Source organism: Equus przewalskii, chromosome 11 (genome assembly GCF_037783145.1).
Source record: "Equus przewalskii isolate Varuska chromosome 11, EquPr2, whole genome shotgun sequence".
Taxonomy (NCBI): Eukaryota; Metazoa; Chordata; class Mammalia; order Perissodactyla; family Equidae; genus Equus; species Equus przewalskii.
This window is the reverse complement of record NC_091841.1, coordinates 13,607,756-13,635,245: the sequence shown is the minus strand read 5'-3', so window position 1 is coordinate 13,635,245 and position 27,490 is coordinate 13,607,756. Positions and strand designations below refer to the sequence as shown.

The 27,490-nt window shown below is 34.3% G+C and overlaps 2 protein-coding genes across 2 annotated transcripts in view; one reads left to right on the top strand and one right to left on the bottom strand.

Annotated features, from left to right (window-relative positions):
* The window catches only part of LOC139074623 (olfactory receptor 8U3-like), an 80,406-nt gene that overhangs the window by 45,695 nt on the left and 7,221 nt on the right, over nucleotides 1–27,490 (bottom strand). Inside the window, 1 exon segment of the mRNA XM_070566084.1 lies at nucleotides 14,973–14,985. Within this exon segment, the coding sequence (XP_070422185.1) occupies nucleotides 14,973–14,985 (13 nt within the window).
* Nucleotides 9,677–10,636, top strand: LOC103566756 (olfactory receptor 8U9-like). The gene has a single exon (XM_008543273.2). It carries the CDS (start codon nucleotides 9,677–9,679, stop codon nucleotides 10,634–10,636), a length of 960 nt encoding a protein of 319 aa, XP_008541495.2.

The window sequence follows — 27,490 nt, the reverse complement described above, 5'->3', positions numbered from 1 at the left end:
AAGAAAAATAGTCATTGTATATTCATAGAGTAATTATTTAATATCTTAAACATACAGTTCCTCTCTATATAATTTGTATCTTTTTTTTTTTAAAGATTTTATTTTTTTCCTTTTTCTCTCCAAAGCTCCGCCGGTACATAGTTGTATATCCTCCATTGTGGGTCCTTCTAATTGTGGTATGTGGGACGCTGCCTCAGTATGGTTTGATGAGCAGTGCCATGTCCGCGCTCAGGATTCGAACCAACGAAACACTGGGCCGCCTGCCGCGGAGCGCACGAACTTAACCACTTGGCCACGGGGCCAGCCCCTATAATTTGTATCTTAATCATAACTCATAGAATGTTATCATGTTGTCATTTTTACGTATTTAGTGCATTGTACACCCAGTAAAATTTTAGTGGCTATGTATCATGTAAAATGAAATGTAATATTCTGACCCTTTCCCCCTATATTGAAGCCCAGTGTTATAATAGTTGGAAGTTTCTTTAGTAGAAAACTATGTGGTAGATTTACCCAAAAGATATGTTCCTTGTGGATATAAATCATTTTTACAAATTTCTAAGAGAAACTTTCTTATCTAGCTATCTATTATAAGGAGAAGGGGAGTAAAGAGAATTTCATGTTTTCTCTTAATAGAAATAGAGAATAAAAAGATTTGGTACTGCTCCTAAGATTAAGGAGATCACTAGATTTTATGTCAGAAAATCGGTAAAGGAAATGTCTTGGAGGATTGGAAAAGTTGCTATGAGATAGTTACAGGAAGGATATTTGTGTTTGCGTTTATGAAGAGGAGAGAAGTCTAGAGAGGGGTTTCTTAAAATCTGCTTATGCACCACTAGCATATTTCACAATTTAGTGAATCTGGGCCAGGGTTCCCCTGATGAAATAGCCTAGAACAGGGTAGTGCAGAACACAAAACAGAAAAAAAATTAAGGCATATCATGTAATGAGAGGAACTAAGATAGGAGCACAAACCTTGAGACTAGAAAATGATTGCCTTGTTTTAAAAACTACTAGAAGGCCCATGTGGCTAGAGTTTAGTGATTGAGACAGAGTTGTGATGATGAGTCTGCAGTGGAAAACAGGGCATTTTGAAATAACAAAACAAAGAATCATCATTCTAGAGTCTTGTTCCACTACAACCGGCTGAGTGAGATTAGGTAAATCATTAAAACCCATTATCAGTTCCCCATAGCCTTTGAGTGTACTCTTTATGTTGAAATAATTGTACTGTACACCAACACACTAGTCAGCAATATTGAATCCTCAACCATGGAAGAGGAGCAGAAAATCAATAGAACCTCTCTTTCTTTCACTGGAATGTCTTCACTCATGTCTATCTGTCAGTGAGAACAGACACAATAGTAAAATAAACTCTCGTTGGATAAACTGTTACTTACTAATTAAGTTATCTAAAGGGTTTTCTACTAAACTTCTCAGAACCTAGGGAGAAGAAATGTGAGGCATTCCAGAGAACAGTTTTGCTTTATCAGTTGCAGTAACATTGTGATAAAGCCTTTAATTGATACTTTGCATTGTCTCTTCTTTCCTTTATTTTATTACAAAATTATTGATAAATGACACTTGTTTAAGGATGGACAGCTAGAGGAGAAGCTTTAGTAAGCAAGGGAGCCTCATAGTCCTTTGGAATCTTTTTATTTCCTGAAAGCACATACAGGAATTCATAAATCCACTAAAAAATGGAAAGAATGACATTGTGCAGTGTCTTTTAGTATACATCCACTTGTTAATCACTGTTAAAACACTGATAGCTTTACTCATATTAGTACAAAATGGAAATATTTCAGCTTTGTATCAACAGATAAAATTGGCTTCCATGTTTATCCTGTGGTGATTCTCAAGCTGAATCCCATGATCGACACCCTGCAGAATAAGGACATGAAGGTTGCCTTAAAGAGGTTTTGGACAAATTTATGCTATTCTTTTGAATCAATGTGATTTTAGAATTCTATAGTAAATAAAGAGAAGGTTAAGATAGATTTCCATTATGTCAGAGAAAGCAAAGGGTAGGTGGCTGGTCTATAGGTTTAGAAGTATGTAAACCTGGGAATTAAAAGTGGCTAGGATTTGGGAAGCAGTGAATTAAAAACTAAACTGAAGGTCTTGGAGTTATGAGATTAATACAGACACAAAGGATTATTCACTAGCTTTACTAAAGAGTATGCAGGTGCTCTTTTTGAAATAAATATGTCTTCAGGAGTCAGGAGAGATAAAAAGATTTAATGGTTGAACATAGCCAAAAAATATGGAGGACAGAAGTTAGTCGATCTTTCTTATTCTTTAGCTTTCTTTTAGCTTTCTTCCTGGGTGTGTTTGGGAATGGCGGATCACTGCTTCTTGAACTGTAATTACAGATGGCTGAAATCTTTTTTATGGCTAAGTTAGTAAAATTAAACTGACAAGGTCATGTAAAATAAAACTTCATAACTCTTTCTTAATATATTTGATTGAAAAAATATATACTACTGATGAATTTGTATTCTCAATCCTAACAAATACAATTGAAATTATTTTTATTCCAATTAATATAATTTGTATAATTTTTAAATGAAAAAGCCAGAGTACCATCATTGACTATGCTTTCACATTGGCTCATACACATAGCAGATTCTCTGAAGATTTTCCTATCACCCTACACTAGAATCAGTCTTCTTTATTGTGTGTAATAAATGTACTGTACTGTCATATCATCAGACACTCAATGGACCATGCTTGCGAGAGTTCCTTTTATCATTAGAGAAAACATTTAATTATTTTTTATAAAAAGTATTGTTTTGTTTTATGATCGTTTTGATTGGGGAATATACTCAAAAATCTGCTGTATGATATTGAACAGATAAAGCTGGCCAGATTGTATCTCAGACTTATCAAGCAGAATCACTAGGTAGTGGTCAATAAATCTATATTTTAATAAGTTCTATGAGTGCTTCTGACATTTAGCCTTAGGAATGAGTCTTGACAAGTAATCAAAGAACTCAGCTAGAAGAGATAGATGAAAAATCATATTAACATTCTATGAGTGTGTTCACTTTATTTATGAATGGATTCCAGTGTTGAAAACTTCTTCAAGCACAGGCACTAAATCTTCAGTCGTAATAATTATTATAAAGGAAAATAAATGTAATCTGACAAAACTGCAGGAGAAAGTCAGACTCATAGACATGGAAAAATTGTAATTAAGGTATCCTCAGATTACACAAAAAGAATCTGTTTCAAACTGTTTCTTACTACGTCTCTAACTAATTAAGTTATCCAAAGGGTTTTCTTCTAAGTTCTTCAGCTTAGGGAGAAGGAATATGAGGCATCTCAGAGAATAGTGGGTTTTTTTTTTAATAATTTACACTAACCTTATGATAAAGCCTTTACTTGATACTTTGCATTGTCTCTTTTTTCCTTTATTTTTTTATGAAATTATTGGTGAACGACACTAGTTTTAGAATAGACAGCTAGAGAAGATACTTTAGTAAGCAAGGATTATTTCCCTTAAATTAGATATGAGAGCTCATATATCCACTAGAAAATAGGAAAGAATGAAATTATGTAGCATCTTTTAGTATGCAGGCTCTTGTTCATCAGTGTTGAAACATTGATATATTGATGTAGTCTAACCTTACAAGATAGAAATTCTTAATTTACTACTTTACCTTTATTGTCTGAGCAGCCAAGCTCTGTTCACTGGGCATTGTCTTTACTACATGTTTATTCACTAACACTATGCCCTATAAATCTTGTTTATGATGTGACATGAGAGTGAGGAGATGGATGTTGCAGGATAAACTAAGCCATGAGTTACATATGGACACTTGCAGTGGTTGTTACATCTCTTAATAGAAATCTATGAACTGACATTATACAAAAACATCAGGTGAGATATATGCAGACTCAATGTATAAAGTTTCTGAACTCCTGTATAAAATGTCGTTTTAGTTTTCCATGGCCCTCTATAAAATGTTCTCTATCAGTTACGATTTATTTAATTTTTCAACCTGATATACTATTTTAAGATAAAGAAACAAAAAAGTATTGGGAAATCAAATGGACTCTTTAAATAGTTCTAATTCATTAGTGTTTCCTCTAAATTACATTTAGTGTTGAATGGCTTGTCCAGGGACACTACTCATGCTCCTAAAGATTGTTTTGCTTGTTTTTTGTTTTAAGTATTGTACTGTATGTACATAGTAATCAAGCTCTCAATACCAAACCACAAGTCATGGCAGTTTATAACAAAGCACAAGCAGAGATGGGACATTCAGCCAATTGTACCAGATGTGTTTTGCAGATGGAAAACAAAAAGAGAGATATTATATATTCATAGAAGAATTATTTAATATCTACAAAATATAATTCAAACATATGTACTTCCTATTTTGATCATCAGTTACACAATATAACCAGGTTGTGATTTCCAAGCATTTGCTGTTTTCTCTTTCTGTTAAAGTGTCCTGTTCATACACCATAAAAAAGAAACGTAAGATTCTATTCCTCTCTTTCTTATATTGCAGCCCAGTGTTATAGTTAAAAATTTATTTAATTGAAACCTAAGGACAAATTTTAAATTCATAGTCAGTATATAAAAACACATATCCACCCTTCTTTCCCCACACTCCAAGTTGATGACATATTTCTTATCCATTATCTGGTTCAGAGTGACTAGGATGTAAGCAAATGCCCAGAGATTTTACCAAATGACTTGTATATACAGTATTGGGGAGTAGGTCCTTTAAGGAATTGGATGCTCATTTCACAGCAATTATTTGTAAGAATTTTAAAAATGTAATTCCTACCTGCATTTAAAAGCCAAATTCAAATACTGAGACTAGTAATCTACAACAACAAAAATAATTTTTTAAAAATAAACTAACCATAATATTTTAAGAGTTAGGAGAACCTTAGAGCAATGATATACTAAAGGCAGAGCTGTGGATATCTTCTTCAAAAACAGTGAATCAAATCAATAAATCTTCATCATGCCTTGGGATCTCATTTGTGCACAAACTATAATTTTTCTGATAATCTTACTTGAATCAGGCTCTGAGGTAAGTCCTTTGGGACAGAGACACTGACAAAACCATGCAATCAGCTGCTAACAGACTCATTGTGAGGATAAATAAGAACACCCTTCTCCTGGGTAGGTTAGAAGAGTGTATTGCAAAATGGGCTTTGACTCATTGATGAATAGTAACATCGCTATTGTACCTCAGGATAAGAATTTTAAAATGTAAGTAGAGTATAATACAATGAACTAGAATTAAAAATTTTGAAGTACATTTTGTAAACAGTGTTTTCTCTGATCTCATATTAGTTTTGATGAAAGCATCAAGAGCATCTTGGTGTGAAATGGACGATAACAACTGAAGGACTGGAAGGAAGTGAAGAGATAACCTAATCACGTTTTTTATATATAGATGAATAAGTTGACTTTAAAAATGTTCAAATGAGATTTCTAAGCTCGTGAAGCTAATTAAAATCAAAACCAGATCCAGAAGGTAAGGTTGAATGACCATCACACATTCATGTATTTAGGATTTGTGGAAATTAGCCATTTAACTCCACTTTTTTTGCCTGTTCTCTGCTTCCAACTTTCTTTTCCTTAACTCTTTTCATATCAGTTCTGATAAGGCTTACCAAGGGAAATCTTCCGGTAACATTCCCTTCCTTCTAGTTACAGAATCTCCTCTCATATGTTCCTTTTGTATCCAGCACTTAGCTCCATCGGATTACTATAACTCACCATTCTGACTCTGCTTGACTACTATCTTCCTCTCTTTAGATGCTAAGTAAGCTTTTTGATGGCTGAACTCTAACCTTTATTTGTTGTCACCTTAATACTCAGGAAGACATTTAATACATAATAGGCAGTCAATCATATTTCTTATGGCACACAAAATTTCAAAATTATATATTGATTTATATGCTCTTTAAAAATATATATGTATGTATATATATAAACACACACATATATTTGTTTTTAGAGTAAAGAAAATAAAAATTCCAATTTAGAATCAATGAGGTGGTTTGGAAATATCAGGCCCATGATTGACCCAATTATAATCTATGTCAAAACTGTGCTTTCTACATTTACATTAGCTAGAGATTTTACTCAGGATTAGTGAGGAGCATAGCAAAGGTCACCAGTATGTCCCTAGAGATACTTTCTAAAACAAAGAATATAACTTAAGATTAAGAGGAAGAACTATTCAAATATCATTACTATGATATTAATCTTAAATTAACCAATGCAAAATTAATTTTTAATTCTCCATTACCTAACATTTAGAAAAGACTACATAATCGTGGCTCTCGATCATAAAGTGTCTAACATCCACCAGGGAAAGGGGTATGGAAGCAGATGGTTGTCATAAATATGAGAAGAAATATACATGAAGTATGTCTAAAGTGATTCTAGAATACAAATATGAAGTATAATAACTTAACATGGCAAGCAGCTTTTCACAGAAGAGACAATATTTCAATAGGCCTTAAAGGATAAAATTTTCCCTTCAACTCTCCAGTTTTCTTGCAGAGAAGGTTACTAGGAATGGCGAAGACAAAAGTAGAGAAGCAAGGAAGGGCATGTGGTTATTGACAAATGTAGACCAACTGTAGTAATTGGACCAATGGATGTCCACTGATCGCTGGGAAAGTTGAATGGAATTGGGATTATAAAAAATTCAGGGATGAGATTGTATAAAGTTACATATGATTTCAAATATAATACATACTTTATTTTTAATGAAAAGAAAAATGGTTTGTATGTACAAATATCAGAGTTTTGTGTTTTGGAGATGGAGAAAAACAACTGAAAGAAAAAGAGACCAGAAAAATAAAGGAAATTTGGATAAATCTTTCTTTCTTTCCAGTCTTGTCTATCATCTATTCTTTTACTGCTCTGTCTTCAGACTGTAGTAATGTATGGAAATTAATAGTCAATTGAAATATGCTTCTAAGGAAAGAACAGCTGGACATAGTCAAGATAAATATTAAAGGAAGAATATGCACAGTCTTAATTATAGATCAGAGTGGGAGGTGTTGCTTAGAGCTGTTTATAGAATGGTCCACAGCTGTTTCTAGGCAAGTTACGTATCTACTTGTAGTGAAAATGGTGATGATGTGTATGGACTAGAGTGCAGTTTTTGAAACTGTGCTTGTAATTACTAGTGGAACATGTATTTGATTTTTAGAATTTTGGCAGTATATTTGGATTAAATACAATAGAACAGGTTACAGTAGAACATGAAAGAACAAGATAAGTGCAGGCAAGAGAATAAGAGTATTGCTCTGGATAATTTTATTAGCTCCATGACATCATGTAACAAGTATTTTTTTCCATGATTTTTGGTAAAATAATTTTGAGTCTGAGAGCTAATAGTCTAATGAAAGGTCTTGATCTGAGCAGCCCAATAAATTGAAATTTTATTTTATTTTTCCTTTTCTCTTTCCTTTGTCCATTTTTCTTTTTCTCAAAATCAACTTTTATTTTTAATACACAAATTAGATATTTGGAATGGATGGGTTACTAGGTCTTATTTATCTTAATTTCCATGTTGCTACAACTAGACATTAAAACTCCATCATTTTTAAGGTTTCAAAAGGGAATAAATTTAAGGTGAATAAGTATTCCTTGAAAGTTATTACTTACCACATAGTGTTTCTCAATAAACATATTGATTGAAACAAACAGAAAATAACTAAATGCGGCCGGCCTGGTGGCACAGTGGTTAAGTTGTCACGTTCCGATTCTCTGCAGCCCGGGGTTCGCCAGTTCAGATCCCGGGTATGGACATGGCACTGCTTGGCAAAAGCCATGCTGTGGTAGGCGTGCCACATATCAAATAGAGGAAGATGGGCATGGATGTTAACTCAGGGCCAGTCTTCCTCAGCAAAAAGAGGAGGATTGGCAGTAATTCGCTCAGGGCTAATCTTCCTCAAAAAAAAAAAAAAAGAAACCAAATGCATTTTCAATAAATTAAACACTAATTGTAAGTACAAAGAGCTATTAGTAAGTTCTGAAGACAATTTGAAGAAACACAAAATCTTGTTTTATTTGTATATTTATTATCAGTGTAATTTCCAGGTTGTATAAAGCAATTTGTATGAGTTTATCCAAAAAATCTTTGTTTTCCTTTTTCAGGTATTAAAGTGAGAGAGAGACAGAGAACAGAGAAAAGGAAAAGGAGTAAATGAAAAATATGATATTTGACACTAATAGCAAGAACCTAGTTCTATAATTTTTACAATTTACTAAAATAAATTTAATTGAAGATTCAATAATTCAATTGTGAAAAGCAATGACAATGAATAAGAAAAAATGAATAGAAGGATATCCAACTTAAAGTAGGAAAACAAAAATTAACACACAAGATATAATTCAAATCTATATTCTTTAATAAAAGGTGCAGTGTTGAAAGAGACTTTCAAATTGATTTTTTTGTTTTTTTTAAAGATTTTATTTTTTCCTTTTTCTCCCCAAATTCCCCCAGTACATAGTTGGATATTCTTCGTTGTGGGTCCCTACAGTTGTGGCATGTGGGACGCCGTTTCAGCGTGGTTTGTTGAGCAGTGCCATGTCCGCGCCCAGGATTCGAACCAACGAAACACTGGGCCGCCTGCAGCGGAGCGCGCGAACTTAACCACTCAGCCACGGGGGAGGCCCCCTTACAAATTGATTTTTAATGAGATATAAATTTCCTAATCCCTTGGAAAGAAAATACCAATTTTACTATAAAGGACTACATACTATAAAATTATATGGGAATTAATATTCTTTGATCATGTAAGTTCATGTTTTAGAGATAAAAATATTTATGCAATATTATAGCAAGTAAAATCTTCAAATAATTTGTTACTAGCAACAGAATAAATAAGATATGCTGTATCAAGATTATAATGATGAAATGTGGACTCCCAAGTCAGAAACACATGCATTTGAAACTCAACTAATTGTATTCAGATCAGCTATTTGATTTTGTTTTGGATGTTTCTGTTTCAATCTCCTATTCTTCGTCCGTAAAGTGGGCCAATAATATGATTTTTACATAAAGCTTTAGTGACATTAAAGAAGTAAATAACCACCTAATTATACTTTCTATCTTTCCTACTTTCAGTATTTGCATTGCAAACATAATTATGAAGATGATTTTGCAATTTATAGTGACCATTAAGTGATAAATTATTAAAGTAAAATAGAAAATGCAATACTATATTTCTGCAAGCATTGGGACAATGTGGAATTGTATCTGCACAGTTATGATGAAACATCTGTCAAAGAGATGCCACTGCACGAGATTTGTTTTCTTTTAAGTTGTTAGTGTTAACATCTTTCCAATAAAAACAATAGCTTAAACATTCTAATGTCAGTTTACAGTTTTAAGTAGCTTAATGCATAAGAATTTTGAACAGAAACCAAGGCAGTGTGACTGTTCCATAGCTCCCATCTTTGTGTGTTCAATGGGTTTAAGAGTAGAGAAATATGCGTTTTCCCCATATACCTCTTTCTGTTCTACCTCCAATTCCCAGAATGTCAGTACACTAATGATCTCTATATTAGCAAATAACTGCTTCACAAGATATTGAAGTGTAAAAACACCATTTATAGGAAGGGTAACTTGAACGTAACTCTTTTCTCTACTTCCTTATGCAGATGCCTTAAAGAGATATGGCTCAGATAAATTGTACCCACATAAAAGAATTTATTCTCGTGGGCCTCACAGATCAAAAGGAATTGAAGATGCCCCTCTTGGTGATATTTTTATCCATCTACCTATTCACAGTAGTAGGCAATCTAGGTTTGATCCTAGTCATTAGAACAAATGCAAGACTAAACACACCAATGTACTTCTTTCTCAGCAACTTGGCTTTTGTTGATTTCTGTTACTCTTCTGTCATTACACCCAAAATGCTTGGGAATTTCTTGTACAAACAAAATGTAATCTCCTTCAAGGGATGTGCTGCTCAATTAGGCTGTTTCCTCACCTTCATGACATCTGAGTGCTTGCTCCTAGCTTCCATGGCCTATGACCGATATGTGGCCATTTGTAACCCTCTCCTCTATATAGTCACGATGTCCCCAGGAATCTGTATCCAGCTTGTAGCGGTCCCCTATTGCTACAGCTTCCTGATGGCACTGTTTCATACCATCCTCACCTTTCACCTCTCTTACGGCCATTCCAACATCATCAGTCATTTCTATTGTGATGACATGCCTCTCCTGAGGCTAACTTGCTCAGACACTCACTCCAAACAACTACTGATTTTGACCTGTGCTGGTATCACATTCATTTCTTCTGTTCTGATTATCTTCATCTCCTACATGTATATTATTTCTGCCATCCTGAGGATGCGCTCAGCTGAGGGAAGATGCAAAGCCTTCTCCACATGTAGCTCCCACATGCTGGCAGTCACCATATTCTATAGTACCCTAATTTTTATGTACTTACAGCCAAGCTCAAACCATTCTCTTGACACAGATAAAATGGCCTCTGTCTTCTATACCATTATCATTCCTATGTTGAACCCCTTGATCTATAGCCTTAGGAATAAAGATGTGAAAGATGCCCTGAAAAAAGTCATCAGCATTAACAACCAGGCTTTTGTGTTCATGAAATTTAAAAAATGATTTAAATAAATAAAAGTAGACTTTCTTTCATGACCTGTTTTTTTTTCCTGTATTAATAAAACTAGTACAATGCCTTCATCTTAGTTAGTAGTCAACAAAGGTTTGTTCACTGTAAAATGAAATCACTCTCTGTATTCTTTGTAAGAAAGTTTGACTTAGAATTATAATTTATATGTAGAAAGTATCATAAGAAGTTACACTGTGTTATTTCTCAAATGAAAACATATATTTAAAAAATCCATTATCTCATCTGATAGCTACATAACTAGGAACTGGCCAAGAAGAGACAAAAGTCAAGGTACCACAAACACACAGTTTAGGATTATATTGCTTTAGCAGTATATCTTTAAGAGTTCTTTAATAATATATTCCAAATTGCATGCCAAAAGACAACTGTAAACCAGTGATTTCAACTGGGAGTGATTTTCCTTCCAGGGGACATTTGGAAATGTCTGGAAATATTATTGATTTTCAACAAGACAAGGTGGCATAAAGGAACACTATTTCTATCTAGGGAGTTGAGGCTGGAGATGTTGCTACATAACCTATAATGCACAGGAAATTCCCTCATACAAAAAATGGTAATAGTGCCAAAGCTAAGAAAGCTTATCCTAAATAACTGTTTACTAAACAATTTTATATAAATTTCATATAAATCTATAATAAGCTGGTGAATAGTGTTGCTCAAGTTTTCTATAGCCTTTCTGGTTTTCTGTTTATTCATTCTATCAATTATTGAGTGTTATTAAACTCCAGTAGAATTATGTTTTTACCTTTCTTCTCTGTCAAATTTTATTTCAGATACTTTGAGATGCCTTTGTCAGTTGTACATGAATTTCTAATTGCTAAATTTACTGAAACTTTTTCCTGTTATGATTATCAAATAGCCTTCTTTGTTTCTGGTAACATTTCTTGTCTCAAAGTCTATTTTTTTCTGACTTTAATAGAACCTTTCCAGATTGAACCAAGCAGCTCAAAATTTTGAATTAATACCAAGCAGCTGAGCTCCCTCAACCTTCTGATCTCAAACTTATATGTATACCTCATCAAGGTAGTCAGCACATAGAGGGAACTTTCATTTCCTTTAAAAAGATGTATCAGGTTTAAGGCAGTTGTTATTTCAGATTTAAATATCACTATAATTTTTGCTTTAAAATTAGTTCTTTAGCTAGAAAGTATTTGCAGTGGACACTACCAATGTTCCTTCCAAACTTGAGTATGCATTAGTGTCATCTGGAGGGCTTGTTAAATCACAGATTACTTGGTTAATCCTCCAGAGTTTCTAATTCAGTAGATCTAACATTGAGCCAAAGAATTTGCATTTCCACCAAGTTTCCAAATTATCTTGATGTTACTTGTCCAGAAGTGCACTTTGATTACCATTGCTTCATGGGATCCCTTTACCATATTTGTATACAGCTCCTGGTATGTTTTCCTTCTCAAGAGCCAGTGCCTATATCTCTTTGTTGGAGAATAGCATCAGGCTTCCTGAAGCTATTTTCTCCATGCCTTCTCTACCAGAAGTTACTGGGAATTTACATCCCACATGGGACAGCCCTTAGCCAATGACTGCTATGTGCACAGGAGCATTAATCTTCAAGCTCCTTTGCCTGCTCATTAGAATATTTCTGATGTTTGATCTACCTGGCTCCATAATCCTCCTGTGGGTTTTGACAAAAGTTCCTATCATGAGACTTTGCTACTACACCCTTGCTTGGCTTACTTTCTTTCCAGGTCCCGCTTACCCCTCAATGCAATGACTGTTGGGAACAATTCCTAATGAATGCCATTTACACAAATCACTGACTTAGAGTCTGTTTTTTGGGAAACCCAATTTAAGAAGGTATTATAATTTCTGTATACTACATTATTTGTATAATTTGACATAAAACAATGCCATTTTGATAATAAGTGTATTTTCAAAGATTAAAAGTGTTTGACATTCATCATCCTTTCTCAGCCTGCTGAGATATACTTACTGGAGTATATCCAGCACTTCTTCCTATCATAAAATGGGCTCAGAAGTTTAAAAACAAAACTTAAAAAAAAATAAATATCTGAAGAATTGTTTAAGATATATAGTCAGGCCTAGTTTGCTCCTAGCCATGAAAGTCTGGTTCCTTTTTCTTCTGGGAGATGGAAGACAAATAAATAGATGTGGTGTCAGGTGATATAAACCTGACTCGTGATAGAACCACTAGCTGAATTACTTTTGGGAAGTAATTATTTCCCTCTTTACCTGTGAGTTCTCTCATTGGTAAAATGATGGGATTGTACTAGGTATATGGTTTTATTTTTGTTTTACGGAAGTATTTTGTTAATAAATCTATTCTAATATTATTATTAATAATAATAACAATAGCAATTGCAGCAACTCTGGGAGAATAAGGCGGTAGCATAAAAATTTGCCCAATTGTTCTTCGTAACACATTTTCCCCAATATCTTCATTCAGGTCACTCAGGAACACTGAATCATCTCCATAGAATCATATTACTATTCAAAGCACTGTCTGAAAATTGAGGTACTAAATAAATCTACCATCCCCTGAAGCTCAGTAATTCCCTGATTTTTAGTTTCTCATAAGTATCCCAGGAGCACTGCCTTGCCAGTGGAGGTCTCTCTCAACAGTACTACTCCGGACTCGTGCCTGAAGCTCCTCAATTCCTTATGACAATCATGTCCACTTGGACCTCCAATTGTAAGCAGTTTTATTAACTGCGGTAGCACTCGTGAGAATCTAAGGTCCACCAGGGCTTCTGCTGCAGGGTAATTTGTAAAATCTAACGTTGAAAAGGAAATGCTCTCTTTGCAAAATTTGTGATCTGAATGGCTAATTATTCTTGTCCAAATGTTAAGAAGTAAAACTTTTCTTTAAAAATGTTTCTGGGGAAAACAGGAAATTGTGAAAATTATTGTGAGTCTGATTTAAAATTTGATTTCATGTGTTAAAGAAATGAGATTAATTTTATTGGGGATCCAGTCTTTCCGTTGTCAAAGTGTATCATTATTTGTTCTAATTTATTCCACAATATGAGGAAGTTTCTAAATAAGTATATTAACATACTTGCTTTACTTGTAGAAGCTCAACCCCCAGGTTCTCACAGATCATTCTTTAGTGACAACTCAGGAAGGAATGTGAGATAAATGTGTCCTGATGGTGCTTTCTCAGTGGAGATGCTATGAAACACCCTTCCAATGAAGACTGAGGGAGAGAAAGCAAAAAGAAACTCCCAAGCTCACTCTAAACAAGCGAAAAACACAATGTCGAGGAACATTTTCCAGTGGAGGATTGGAGAGAGCACTGGTGTATATATTAAGCTAAACGTGAGTTCATTTTGATATCATGCTGTCTAATTCAGTACCACAAGATTCATTGTAGACTTAATCTCATGTTAATCTGTAAAGTTCCTCTCCAACAGTGAGAAACCTGGATCCTTCCACTTAAAAAACATTTCATTATTTGTTCAGCTCCAATATACACATAAGACAATTTCTGAATTTAACTCAAACCCCCATGAGAAACAAATTTACAAACTAGGACACAGAGTTTATGTACAATTCCTTTTGTCTATAGTTTTACAGTTTCTAATCAAAATGCCATTGTCCAAAGTTAGTTAGGTCAGTTAGTCCTTCAGTGTGGTTGTATCATGCATTTATAGCAGTTAGATACATTAGTATGCATTTCTTGCTGACATTTGCCAACAATCTGGTTAATTTTTCATTGGTTTCCATATAAAATTTACTCTTTGTGATATACAGTTCTATGCATTTATAACAAATGAATAGAGTCAAGTAACTACCACCTCAGTAATGTGGGGAACAGTTACTTCACCCTAAAACTTTCCCTATGTTTCTCCTAGTCAAATAATCTCCCCTCCCCCAAACTTTGATGAACTCTGCAGAACTCTTTTCCCTAAAGATTAGGAAATGGGAAGATAAAACATTCTCTGGGAAGAGCCCTTAATAACATATAAAATACTGTGGAATAAACATTATAAAAACACAATCGTAACAAATTGTGGTTAATAACTTCTTTTCATTGTCATTTGAATTCAATCTAATTTATTTATATGCACGAATTTATATAGAAGATTTCTTATTAGTTATTGTTCCAACATCTCAATACTAGGTACCAAGTCATGGCATTTTATTGCAAGACATAAACAAGAATAGGACACTTTGCCATCAGTATTAAATATATTTGCAAGCTTAAAACAAAATTAAGTACTGCATAATTATAAAATAATATTTAATATTTCAAAGATAGTCAGTCTGCACTTATACATAGATTCTGATTAACACTGACACAATATGATCATGTCAGGCCTTAATTACTAAGGGATTGCTGCTTTTTCCTCTTCAGTGACCAGATGTGTTAACACATGATTCGCAAAAAACGCTAGATAGTGATACTCCTCCTTCATTGTATTGAAACCTAGTGTTATAGTTGGAAATTTATTTCATAGGAAACTCTGAGGCAAATATTATATTAAAAGCCAGTATATGAAACATAGAAGCCCATCCATGTTTTCCAACAAACCATATTCACAACTCTTTCTTATCCATCCTCAAATTCAGAGTCTCAGAGGATATAAGTTTCTCCTTGTTTGGACCCCAGGATTTGTACCAAATGCCTTACTGACACTCTCACTTACATATTCTGTGTATAAGCTCTATTACGTTTTTCATTTCCTGTCTATTTGAAACCTCTAGAAGATATCTGGTGCATCCTCAGTTGAATGCTGGCCTGGCTAAATTATGGGGAAGACAACAGAAAAGGCACTATTTTGGAAAAAAAGGAAATAATTTTGTAATTTCTTTCCTCTTCCCCACTGAAAAAGCCATTTGTAGTGTAGAGGATTATTTCATTTTCACAGAGATGCTGTCTTTCTCATCTCAAGCTACCATAACAAAATCCATAAATTCTGTGGCTTAAACAGCAGACATTTATTTTTTAACAGCTCTGAAGGCTAGAAAGCCCGAGATCAATGTTCTGGAAATTTGGCTTCTGGTGAGAGTTCTCTTGTTGACTTGTAGGCAGCCACCATCTCACCATGTGATCACCTGACCTCTTCTTTTTTAGTATATGTGTGGAGAAAGAGAGAGAGATTGAGCACTGGTGCCTCTTTCTCTAAGTCATTAATTCCATCGGTGGGGCCCACCCTCATGATCTCATCTAGTCCTAATTACTTCTTAAAGGTTCCATGTTGGAGGTAGGGGGATACAATTTAGTCCATAACAGATGCATTGCTCCCTAATAATTACTAAAAACATGTTCTTCCTGCGCAGCTTTGCTGTGGCCACAGATTGGCTAAGTGAACAATCTGGAAGAATGCTCTATAGATGAAGTCACCAAGGAAATTAAATAATAACAGCTAGAGACAACCTGAAAGAGGAAACAAACCATTCGTGAACATTTCAAAGAGTAAGACAAAGAGAGAGCATTATGTCTTGAATTGTTCAGGGATATGTTCTTGGGGGAGTTAGATATTTTGTACTTTGAAAGACATGTTGTAAGAAAGTTCACAAGGAAATTCTTATCTTCCTTTCAAAGATAAGTAAAACTCGTGTCACTAGGCAAGAACACCAGCATAATAGATAATTAAAACACCAATAAATAAATAACAGCATTTCAAAAATTAGGGAACTTTGGGGGAATACTGTCATAGTAAAGAAGAGTTTCAGATGTGTGGTTCTGCAAAACCAGAGAATAGCTAATTGATAGTTAATTGATCTCCAGCCTGCAAGTGATTATATTACTTGCATCATATTCCTAAGAAAGATCCCTTTAGATAGAGTCACTGAGAAAACTATGCAGTATGTTGTTGCCCAAACCCACTTGGAGAAGAAATAGGAACACCTGCTACCCAGGTAGTGTTATAGACTGTATTTAAAATTTGAGATCCAAATGAGTATTTTAAAAATGAGGTAGAATAGAGCACAAGTGATTTCAGAATAAAACATTTTAGGTGTCATTTTCTAAAATAAAGGTAAAGAGTGTTTCCTCTAATTTTATTGCAGTTATGCATGTATGAACTATTATAGAAAACATATTTCTTATTAGTTTGAAATAAAAAAATAGAGATAGATTCTATTATTGACTCCAAGGTAGAATCTATTAGACCATTTGGAAATGTCAGGCACTTAATTGATTAGATTGTAATCTATGTCAAAACTGCCCTTCCCATTTTTGTAAAAGTTAGACACTTTACCCAGGGTGAGAAGTGAGCACATTAAAATCAAGTCGTGAGTATGTCCCTCAATATATCTGATATCAGTAAGGAGCATTAATTATGAGCAAGGAAAATAAGTATCAAACTATTTCTCCAAAAATTAATCTTTGCTTCCACATTACCAAACATCTAAAAGGGGTTACATTAGCAAATGAACGAAAAAGGCATGGTTTCCACCCATGGAGTCTACAATCTATCAAGAGAAGAAATATGGAAACAGATGGCTGCCATAAATGTGAGATGATATGTAATGAGTTATATATAAAATGTTTCTGGAAAACAGGGATACAAACTGATGGGTATAAAAGAATGGACATTAGAAATCAAGGAAGCCTTTATAGAAGAGTGGGGTTTTGATAGGCTTTGAAGGATAAATAGGAGTTTTCTCTCTAACTCTTCATTCGCCATTCACCTGATAGAGATGAGCATAGTGAGAAGCACTTAAGTAGCAAAGCATTTAAAGGTATATTGTAATTGAGGAATGCAAAACAATTATTCTAACTAATGTGATTCTTGTTAGCTTATCATGTGTTGGCTGTGGCAGAAGGGAGCAGATGTGAAAAGAATGTGAATATAAAATATCATGGACCGGATGGTAAAAGATCACATAGAATATACTTTCAAATATGTTTGCATATAAACGCATACTCTACCTTCAAGATAAAGTGAAATGGCATACTGAAGTTCTTATTGCTGCTAAATAGTGAAGGCTTGTCTGGTATCTTGGTAAATTTCCAATCCAATAGTTGCTTAATTATTTCAGAATGGAACTTATTTATTTGTGTGACTGCTAACCTGACTTTTAAAAGCTTTGATAACCTACCCATCTCATACAATGATAATTGGCAGCAGTGATGAATATCATCAAAGAGGTTGTTCTCTTCCCGTAGAATTTGGTGGAAACAAGCATACACAGCACACGTAAAAATTATTTCTGCTTTTTCAGTCTATGCTTTATGAAGAACATCTAACTTCTCCTGATATGTTCTCTCATCTGTTTCCTGACATAACAAAATATATCAATTAGGCTATATATTTCTCTTTTGGTAATTTATTCTTTGCTGAGACATCATTTGAGGAACTAAAATTTTAAGACATTCTTCTCTGTCTTTAATGTAAAAGACATGTTGCATATAAAACTTTAACCATAGCTATCTGCATCCAACTGTTAAGGATTTTCTGTGTTTTTCTTGTCCAGTGACCTCCATTTTCAAGCCCTGGAGGTATCTGACTCTGATCCATCAGCACTGTCTTCCCTGCTGCCAGGGAATTTTGAAAGTGCTTACACTGATTTCTATGTCCATCTACCTTTTAATGCATTAGGGGAGCACTTTTTAACACATTTTCTATTTTAAAATGTATTTGTGTCTGCTATGTGTTGGGGATAAAAAATTTTATTTTAATATTAGCAATCCTTTTTGATATAAAATAGCACCATTTATAGATTAGGAAATTAAAGAACAAACTACATTTTTGGCATGCTAAAACTTATGTCACTAGAGAGTGACAAAGCCAAATTAAAATACAGTTCTCTCTATTTTGATCAAGATTCTGTCTACTTTCTGCTTGGCTTAAATCTCAAAATACCATCTTTCAACAGTTATCTGTCATTAGAAAAGCAATTGTTCATTACAGAAATGCTAAATGTGCTAGAACCTCAAGTGCCTTTTCTTCTTCGTAGATATAATAGAACAAGTGAATCCAAATGGAAATTGTGCATTTACTCTTTAAGAAGGATATTGCTTGTGTTTTATATTTCAGTACACAAGCCAAGAAAGTTTGAATAATCTGACTAAGGGACACAATTACTAATACATGACATTGACATGATTCAAAATCTAGTTTCATATTTTTAAATGCTATGCCATACTTCCTTTGAATATGAAATATCAGTATCATTATGGTGAAATAATGTTTTTAACGCAGAATTAGGATAGAAGAATCTCAATGAATAGGCTTACTATTGTGTAAGACTCTAACTGATGATGGAAAGAAAGCTTCTTGATATAAACAGTTATGATGGAAAATTCAGTCCAATTCGGCAGATGATTTCTGAGGACATACTGAATCTAGAACAACCGTACAAATTTAACATAGACAGTGAAGACATTGAAATTTTTAAAGATTTTGTCTACCTTGGTTCAGTCATCACTTTACATGGAGACTGTAGCCAAGAAATCAAGACAAGATCAAGATTTGGAAGGGCATCAATAAGAGAATTAGGAAAGATCAACAAATGTAAGGAGGTCACGTTAGAGAGTAAGGCCAAGATTATCCAGACCCTCGTATTCCCAATTACTATGTACAGATGCAAAAGCTGGACAGTGAAGAAGGCTGACAGGAAAAAATTGATGCATTTGAAATATGGTGTTGGAGGAGAGCTCTGCAGATATCCTGGACTACAGGAAAGATCAACAAATGGGTCCTAGAGAAAATTAAGCCTGAACTATCACTGGAGGCAAAAATGGTAAAACTGAGGCTGTCAAACTTTGGGCATACCACGAGAAGATAGGATCCTGTGGAAAAGACAATAATACTGGGAAAAGTAGAAGGCAACAGGAAAAGAGGAAGACCAAATATAAAATGGATTGACCCCATACAGGAAGCCAAAGACATGAGTGTACAGCTTCTGAGTAGGGTTGTTGAGGATAGGACGTTGTGGACATCACTCATTCATAGCATCACCAGGAGTCAGAGCGGACTTGACAGCAGACAACAACAAGAAACCGAATGCTTAGCCTTGTGCTGAAAGTTCTGGAGGGAGAAAAGGAAATAATATGCCTTTCTCGAAAGATGATTAAATTTCCTTTGGTTCTGATTTTATGTTAGCAGAAGTATGATAATAAAACATATATCTCTATGTATACATATGCATATGTATATGTACACATGTATACATTTACACACACATGGGTATACACATTCATATCCACATATTTCTTTATAACGGGAACGTAGAGTAAAAGTCTTTAGGGCAAGTACTAAGTGCAAGGAAAAAGTGACACTTTATTTCAGAAAAGGAATAAAAGAAATGTTAAAAGAGCAAGAGATATTTCTGTTAGGAATTGGTTGTAGGTAAGCAGAGTATATTCGCATTTCTAATCTGGTGGCAGTGAGGAGTAGCCTTGGTGGGGAGGAAGCTAAACTGCCCTAAGGAAACGTTACCAGATGGTGAATACACTTTAGTACACTGTAGCCCGCATTTTTTTTTTTATTTTTTTTATTTTTATTTTTTTTAAGATTTTATTTTTTCCTTTTTCTCCCCAAAGCCCCCCTGTACATAGTTGTGTATTCTTCGTTGTGGGTTCCTCTAGTTGTGGCATGTGGGACGCTGCCTCAGCGTGGTCTGACGAGCAGTGCCATGTCCGCGCCCAGGATTCGAACCGACGAAACACTGGGCCGCCTGCAGCGGAGCGCGCGAACTTAACCACTCGGCCACGGGGCCAGCCCTGTAGCCTGCATTTTTTAATAAAATTAACTTTTTAGAGAAAATATTAACGCATTTTGGCAATTCTTCCGGATCTGTGCATTCACATATCCATATGTGAGACTATCATTTTAGACATGTGTGTGTGCGCTATGGCATTTATTACACATATTTCTTGAAGTGAGTCATGGCAAAAATTGTCTTAAAGCCGCTAGTCAAGTAAAGGGTGCTAGTCTGAGTAGCTCTATAAACAAACACACAATTGTCTCTTCTCTTTTTTTTCTTCTAATGGACTTTGATATGTAAATTAGAATATGTGATAAGTTTTCCTAGGTCTATGCTTTCCTCCATGCCAACATTGCTATGATTAGATATTGAAAATCTATCTGTGAATCAGGAGTCCATAATAAAATATAAAACATCTAGAATAATCTTTCCACAAAGTTGTTGTTCACTAACACATTAAAGCAAACAAATAAAGAAATCAATAATATGAAAACTTTTGAGATGACCTAGAAAGAGTTGTACTGTATAAGAGCCATTAATCATTGAAAAGATGGGGAGAATGAGTCACTTTATCTGTGCGATATTTATACCAAGTCTAATGTCCAGTGTGTACAATACAATTTATGTTTTCTCAAAATTGTTTTTAATTTTTTGCATGGAAAAAGAAAGAGAAATATGACATATGACATTCTGGGATTAGGTAACAAGAAACTTTATTTCTATATATATTATCTTGTCCTAAATTAAACCTTATATTGATATTCATATTCCAATTATGAACAACAGTTCAAAAGGATATGTAAAATATATGACAATATAACACTTAATACAGTAAAGAAAAATCAACAGAAAAATAACCCAAATTGATATGTTTTTAAACAAATAATGAGGGGTCAGTCCAGTTGCTCAGTGGTTAAGTTCGCACATTCCGTTTTGGCAGCCTGGGGTTCCCTGGTTCGGATTCCGGGTGCAGATATGGCACTGCTTGGCAAGCCATGCTGTGGTAGGTGTCCCACATACAAAGTAGAGGAAGATGGGCATGGATGTTAGCTCAGGGCCAGTCTTCCTCAGCGAAAAGAGGAGGATTGGCAGCAGATGTTAGCTCAGGGCTAATCTTCCTTTAACAAAAATAAAAACAGAAGAAGAAGAAGAGGTTGAAGTTCCAGCCTGTCTGTAAGTCCCAAGAGCATGAATTCACTCACTTCTGAATTATTGGCTTTGGCCATGGACTGTGTGTAGAAGCGTGTTAGACAGTTATCTCCAGAACATCTCTTCTGGATAATCTTCCACTTCTTAGATTAAGAATTTAACTCATGCTTGTTTTATGATGACTGAAGATTATTCTCACTTGTCCTATGGGCCATTCTCAGGATTCAATTCTGCCTAATTTTGATCTGAAGGGATTTGTTCCAGACAGAAATTCCAACAAACTCAGTAATCTGGTGGATAAAGAAGATAGAATGTCTTGAATTAAATGTGGAATCGCATATACACAATGAAAACTCAGTATTATGGGTATAGCAGAATAAATATTTCAAGGGTAAATGAGTAGCAGCATATTTCAGAGTAATATATTGAGATGAAATACTAGACATTTCAACTCAATTCAGGATTAAGAGAATCATCACTCTGATTAAACAGTATTTTTAGTGTGTTAGCTAATGCAAGGGAGGAAGGAGTAAAAATATCATTATTTATAAAGTATGTGATATTGTATCTGAACCAATAAGTTCAGTGGAAAGATACTGTTAGATTTTTTAGGATTTTGGGAAAGTATTCTCTTACAAAGCTATATAATGAAAACAGTACTATAATAAAAATGTGACGTCAAAGAAATATGAAAATAAAAAATTCAAGATTCCTTTTAAAATAATAAACAAAAATTTAAAACCTAGGGTTTAATTTACTATTAAACTTGGCAAAATGCTGGCCTTATATATTTATGTAGTTTAAGTATAAGTTGAATACATTTATAGTTTCACATTTCTTAATGGAATGACATTTAGGAAAGAAGAAAGTTCTTCACAAGTTAACTCAAATATGTAATGCATGATAGACAATCCTAAATAAATCTATGAAGTAAACTTGCAAAAACAGTCAGGACATTTCTTAAAATGAAGTTCAATGAGGAGTTATTCATCCTTACAAATAGTAAACCACATTACAAACTACAGAATATAAAACAAAGTGGGAATCAGTGGCAGCCAGTGAATGTTTATCAACTGGCGTTCAAAAAAAAAAAAAACCCAAAAACCAAAAACAGTGCTGATTTGTAGCATCAGTTGATTTCCCGATTTCCATAGGAAAAATATTCCTTCTGTAGCTGATTTAAACATACCTGAAGTCACTGAACATGGTCTTGGTAAGAGATGCGCAGATGTAGCTTTGTGAGCAGGGAGGAGCTGCACTGGTAGTAGTTATAAAAAGTAAGTTAGCATTACAAGCAAAATAATAGAAAATAACATTTAGTAAAAGCCACATATATTTATATGATTATACTATATGCTAGAGCAGCACTTAAAATCCATGATGAGGCTCCTTCCACAGTATATTTATATCTATATGTATGAGTATCTTGCCCCAAACTACTTATTAATTGCAAAGAGAAAACTTTCATCTCATTAAATACAAAAGGACTAGCTAGCAAGTAGATGTACAACAGACATCTAATTATTTAAATCTAATGTTTTTAAAGTTGTGAGAAAACAGATGCAGCTAATTGAGGTATAATTTGTCTTCATCTTTCTGGAAGGCAGTGCAATAGTTAAGTGTCAAAATTGCTGGCTGTTATCCTAGTCCTTCTTTTTAGCCCTGAGCTAACATCAGTGCCAAGTCCGCATCTGGGATCCGAACCCCCGAACACCGGGCTGCCAAAGTGGAACGTGCGAACTTAAGCTCTCCGCCACCAGGCCGGCCCAAGCTCTTCTTTTTGGTATCTTTCTAGTGATCTACTTTATTAGTGTTATAGGCAATCTTGGGTTAATTATGCTAATTCGTATCAGTCCTCAGCTTCACACACCCGTGTCTTTTTCCCTCAACTGCCTAGCTTTTGTTGATTTTTGCTATACTTCCTCTGTCACCCCTAACACTCCCATGAACTTCCTCCTGGAAATTAAAGAATATGCTTACTTGCTTGTGCCACTCACTTGTGTTGCTTTATCATTCTGTTGTTTGTGAAATGTATATGCTCTCAGTCATGGCGTACGATAGGTATGTGGCCGTTTTTAACAATTTCTATCATTGTCATGAACAGAAGGATCTGTATTCAAAAGGTGGTTAGTACATATTTGTAAGGTTTTTCCATGGGACTCCTACAGGCAATTCTTACATTCTGCTTGTGTTTCTGTAATGCAAATATAATAAATCACTTCTCCTGTGATGATGTTCCCCTGTTTGATCTGGCCTGTCATAAAACCAATTACAAAGATATCAAAGAATTGATATTGTTCACACTTGCTGGTTTCCATACATTTTTCTCTCTTTTTATTACTCTCATCTCCTACATATTCACTCTATTTGCCATTCTGAGGATTAATTCAGCTGAAGGTAGACAAAAGGCATTTTCTACTTGTGCCTCCCACTTGACTTCCATCACTATATTTTTGGGGACAATCATGCTCATGTCTATGCAGCCCAAAACAAGTCATTCCCTGAATACTGACAAAATTGCTTCTGTTTTCTATATTGTGGTAAGTCCTATTCTAAATCCTTAGTGTTCAGCCTGAGGAACCAGGAAGTCAAAAACGCTTTGAAGAGATTTATGGAAGAGGTGCTTTCGACTATAAAATAAATGACTTGTGGTCTAGCTGAAATCACTCAGAGCTGGGATGCAAAAGTAGAAACAACAGTAAACAGTAGACTTCAAGTTTTGTGCATTAGCATACCATTGGTAACATGCTTCCTAATGCTATAATATTTAAAAAATTAATATTGACAGAGAATACATTAATTTTCTGATTTTAGTATCTCTTATTATGAACATTATAACTCCTGCTAATACTGAAAGACTTCAGAATGAAATAAAGTCAATTGCAAATAGTAGGTTAAATTTTGTTTCATAGATCACTTAAAATCAATCTTTCTTTTGTGGAGTTTTAACTTGAAAACTCCAATTCATGAACCTTAATTGGTAACAATCATATCTAATTTAGATCACTACAGCACCTTTAAGTCATTAATATCGCCTATAAAACACACACATACACGCAGTCCCAGTAAGATGAATATGAAAAGAATTATTCGTTTTGATGACCTGACAGGGACGTTGACATCAACACTGGAAAACACAACTTAAAAAGACTTCAAGAACAACTCAAATTTTAACAAGTGAGACAAGTCCTTCAGAGCAGAATAAGGTGTGTAAATTAGATAATAATGCCATATCAACGTTACCTTACTGATTTTGATAACAGTTCTCTGGTCATTTAAGAGAACACCCTTGCTTTTAGTAAATATACACTTCTACGTCTATAAGAGTAAAGAGTCATCATGTCTTCAGTTGATTATCAAACACTTCAGGAAAAAAATGTAGTAAAATCTTAACATTTGCGGAATTGAGATAAAGAACCTTCAGAAATTCTTTGTAAAATGTTAGCATTTTTTTTCTGCAATTCTGAAACAATGTCAAAATAAAAAGTTAAAAATAAGTACTTCAGCATTTATTATTTAATTTTAATTTTATATTTGTTTCAACAATATCTTTTAACACATTTCTTGTTTTGATGTCCCAATTCAAAATTCTTTGTAACTTTAAAAAGCTATAACTTTTTACAAATAATACTTATAAGCAATATACTTTTCTTCAAGAAAATAAATATAATCATCCATCCATCTTCAATAAAGCTTAGTTGAACAAAATCGGCTTTTGCTTTATGAGAGCTTATTTCTAAGATTGTGTTTCTCACCTGTTACAAACTAAAATAATATACCACACAGTTTTAGGAAACCTTAAATCTCAATTTTATATAATGGTTCTTAAAATGACTAGATCTTTGCCAATAACTTTATGATCGGCCATAGTATTACAGTCAAGTTATTGAAATATATCAAAATCTCTTCTTAAGGATTCAACACTACTGAGAGAGGAGAATGAATCTCGCTCTTTCTGATTCAATTTAACTGTTTCCCACTTGAACGTTGGCTACTTTACAGGAATGGCAGAGAAAAGTGAGCCTCTATATCTGCCATGCTAATTTTTGCTGTGCCTGAAGTGAACCCCAGCCTTATCAGAAGATGCTTAAATCACAACAACCACAGGCCTTATTTCTGGCCAATTTTGTTTCAAAAGCAGCCAAATTCTAAAGTGCCAGCATCAGCAGTGTTATGTACTCCTAGAACAGATTTTCTCAAATGTGTTCCATGGTATTATAACCCCATGGTGATGATCTACAAAATCCACAGCTGATCTGCACAATGAGATGATCTACAGAAAAGAAATTCAATAAATTTAAAAAATGTTTTACACTGTAGCCTTTTGCTTGAAGATACAATTTCCATTAGTGTAAAAAAGAAACTGACAAAACCTCTTTTAATTTATTTAATTCTTATCTTATAAACATTTTTGAAAGCACAACACTTTTTTCAGAAATTTTGTTGAATGCTCTAAACATTCAGATAGCCCGTTTTGGACCCCAAGACCTGCTTATGTGATCTAAATTCTTTGGGCCTCTTTAGAAAATCGCTTTTCTGACTTTTAAATGAGAGTTATCCGATGATTTACATGAGCCTTCACCTCATTGATGGTTTGATTCAACCAAAAAATATTAAAATCTTCATTCTACCAAAAATTTATAATATTTTTATCGTAGAGGTTTCATGTTGAAAATGTCAAATTTGAAAAAGCAAAAGTCAAATTTGTATGTAAATGGAGGATAAGAATACCAGCTAGCTGAGAGTCTCTTTCAATTTAAATATAAAGTCATGAGAGAGACTGTTTCTCACTTGTGAAGATTTCAAAATGCAAAAAAATTGTTTAGGTGAAGGGGAATAGGGACCATAATATAATATTGATAGAAATTAAAAAGTATTTAATTCTTATGGAGGGATATTTGTCAAAATTTAGCAAAATGACAGCATCCAATAATCCCACTTCTAAGAAACTATCCTAAATAAATATTGACACAAATAGAAAATAATACAAGTGCAAGGTCATTCACTGGAGTATTATTTATATTAGCCACAGATTGGCATCCAAATATTCATCAACAGGGACAGTTCTTCTAGAAATGAGGAAGATTTCCACGTATGTCATACAGAGCTCACTACAATATAGTATTAAAAAGGAAAATATCCATCATAATATTGAAAATAGAAATGCATATTTTACACAGGGCAAGAAAAAGAGATGATTACAGATATGTATGTGTATTTTATCATATTTGATTAAAAAATAAGAGAAAAAGTCAACATGAATAAAAAGGGTTACATACAGGGAAGGAAGGGAATGAAGTGGATGCTGACAGGTATAGAAGTCATTAAGTTTTTGAATATACTTTGCTGTGCAGTTTTAATTTTGGAAGCTTATTAAATTTTAAAAAAACAAAGTAACAAAATTGAATCAGAAGTGAAAAAAAAGGAACTTTTATTCTGGAAATCTTCTAGTGCATCCCATTTTATTCAAAGTAAAAGCCCAAGAACTTACAATGATCCACTAAGCTCTGAATGATTTGGCCCAAGTTAACTCTAGGACTTCATGGCCCATTCCTCTTCCCCTTTCTCTGCTCCAGCATCCATTGCCCTCAAAACAGCAGCCATGTTCCCTCCATACAGTCTTTCTTTGCACAGGCCATTCCTTGGCCTGGCACACTCTTCTCTTCATATCAGCTTTCTCTTTTACTCCGATGTCATTCTGGGTTCATTCAAGAACAAAGCACATTCTGGGGCTGGTAAAAAGGCTGCTGTGAGAAGTAGGGCTGATACAAATGTTGGGACATCTAAGGAAGGAAAGATGAGAGAAGTAGCTAATACTGGCCTAGGAAAGTTGCAGCCCAAAGGTAAGCCAAGCAGCTGGTGAAGACCTCAGCCCAAACACTGAAGCAATTGGTTCTCAAAGCTCTCCAGGCAACTGCATTAATAAGAATCTTTGAGAAAACACTCGTAGTGCAAATCCATTGCCTTATGGATTATTTCTCCTCATAGTGGTGCTTACAATTTTACACCCTGAGTGTACTAAGCTCCTGTTTATTTAA

What these genes read in the sequence shown, in the direction of transcription:
- LOC103566756 (XM_008543273.2), top strand. Translation starts at nt 9,677, where the DNA reads ATGGCTCAGATAAATTGTACCCACATAAAAGAATTTATTCTCGTGGGC.